Source organism: Chanos chanos, chromosome 12, assembly GCF_902362185.1.
Source record: "Chanos chanos chromosome 12, fChaCha1.1, whole genome shotgun sequence".
In the NCBI taxonomy this organism is placed as follows: Eukaryota; Metazoa; Chordata; class Actinopteri; order Gonorynchiformes; family Chanidae; genus Chanos; species Chanos chanos.
Genome location: NC_044506.1, coordinates 21064451 through 21065164, shown reverse-complemented (window position 1 = coordinate 21065164; position 714 = coordinate 21064451). Strand labels below are relative to the sequence as shown.

The following is a 714-nucleotide window of genomic DNA, read 5'->3' as shown; positions in this document are numbered from 1 at the left end:
GATACTGGATTCATCCCACGCCTAGCTCGACTGCGCGCCTCTTACAGTGCGCTAAACCACTGTTCGCTCTGTCTTTAGAAATATTCGCGTCCTGAAAAATTCCCGATAAATTATATCTGAAGAAGAGTATAACGTTTTTGTTTATTGGGCACTGTCATCGCTGTGATTGGATCGGAGCTAATCGGATTCTCTCAGAAAGCCATTTGCAAGCCCCGTAAGGTAACTTAACGGTTAAAGACACAAAGGTTTAGCTTGCAAACTTAAAATTAAAATCGGTGTTCATGCCGGATTTCGAGCATTTCCGATTTTCATATAGAAGCATGAATCCATTGTTGGGGGAGAACCTGTATGCGCTCCAGCAACAGCAGAGTCAGGTGACAGGCTTGTCGGATTCTACCACTGGCCTGTCGCCAGATTCTCTGTATGGCGCATCTGACCCAGGCTTCATCTTCGGCGAGCATGCAGGTGTGGGGGGACAGGATGGTTTGAACGTTGGCGTCCAGCCCCACGGGGGCATGGGCATGCCGTATCTTCACTTAAGCAATCCCCTGTACCGTACGCCGCCTCCTGCCCCAGCAGCAATGGCCTTAAGGAACGACCTGGGCTCCAATATTAGCGTGCTCAAGACTCTGAACTTGCGCTTTCGTTGTTTCTTGGCCAAAGTTCACGAACTGGAGCGCCGGAATAAGGCTTTAGAGAAACAGCTGCAACAAG

At 49.4% G+C, this 714-nt stretch overlaps 1 protein-coding gene across 1 annotated transcript in view; it reads left to right on the top strand.

Moving 5' to 3' along the window:
• Window positions 1-281: 281 nt before the first annotated feature.
• iffo1a (intermediate filament family orphan 1a) overlaps window positions 282-714 on the top strand; it is an 8123-nt gene continuing 7690 nt past the window's right edge. The window contains exon 1 of the mRNA XM_030788579.1: window positions 282-714. This exon is cut by the window's right edge and continues 580 nt beyond it. Coding sequence (XP_030644439.1) covers window positions 282-714 — 433 coding nt within the window.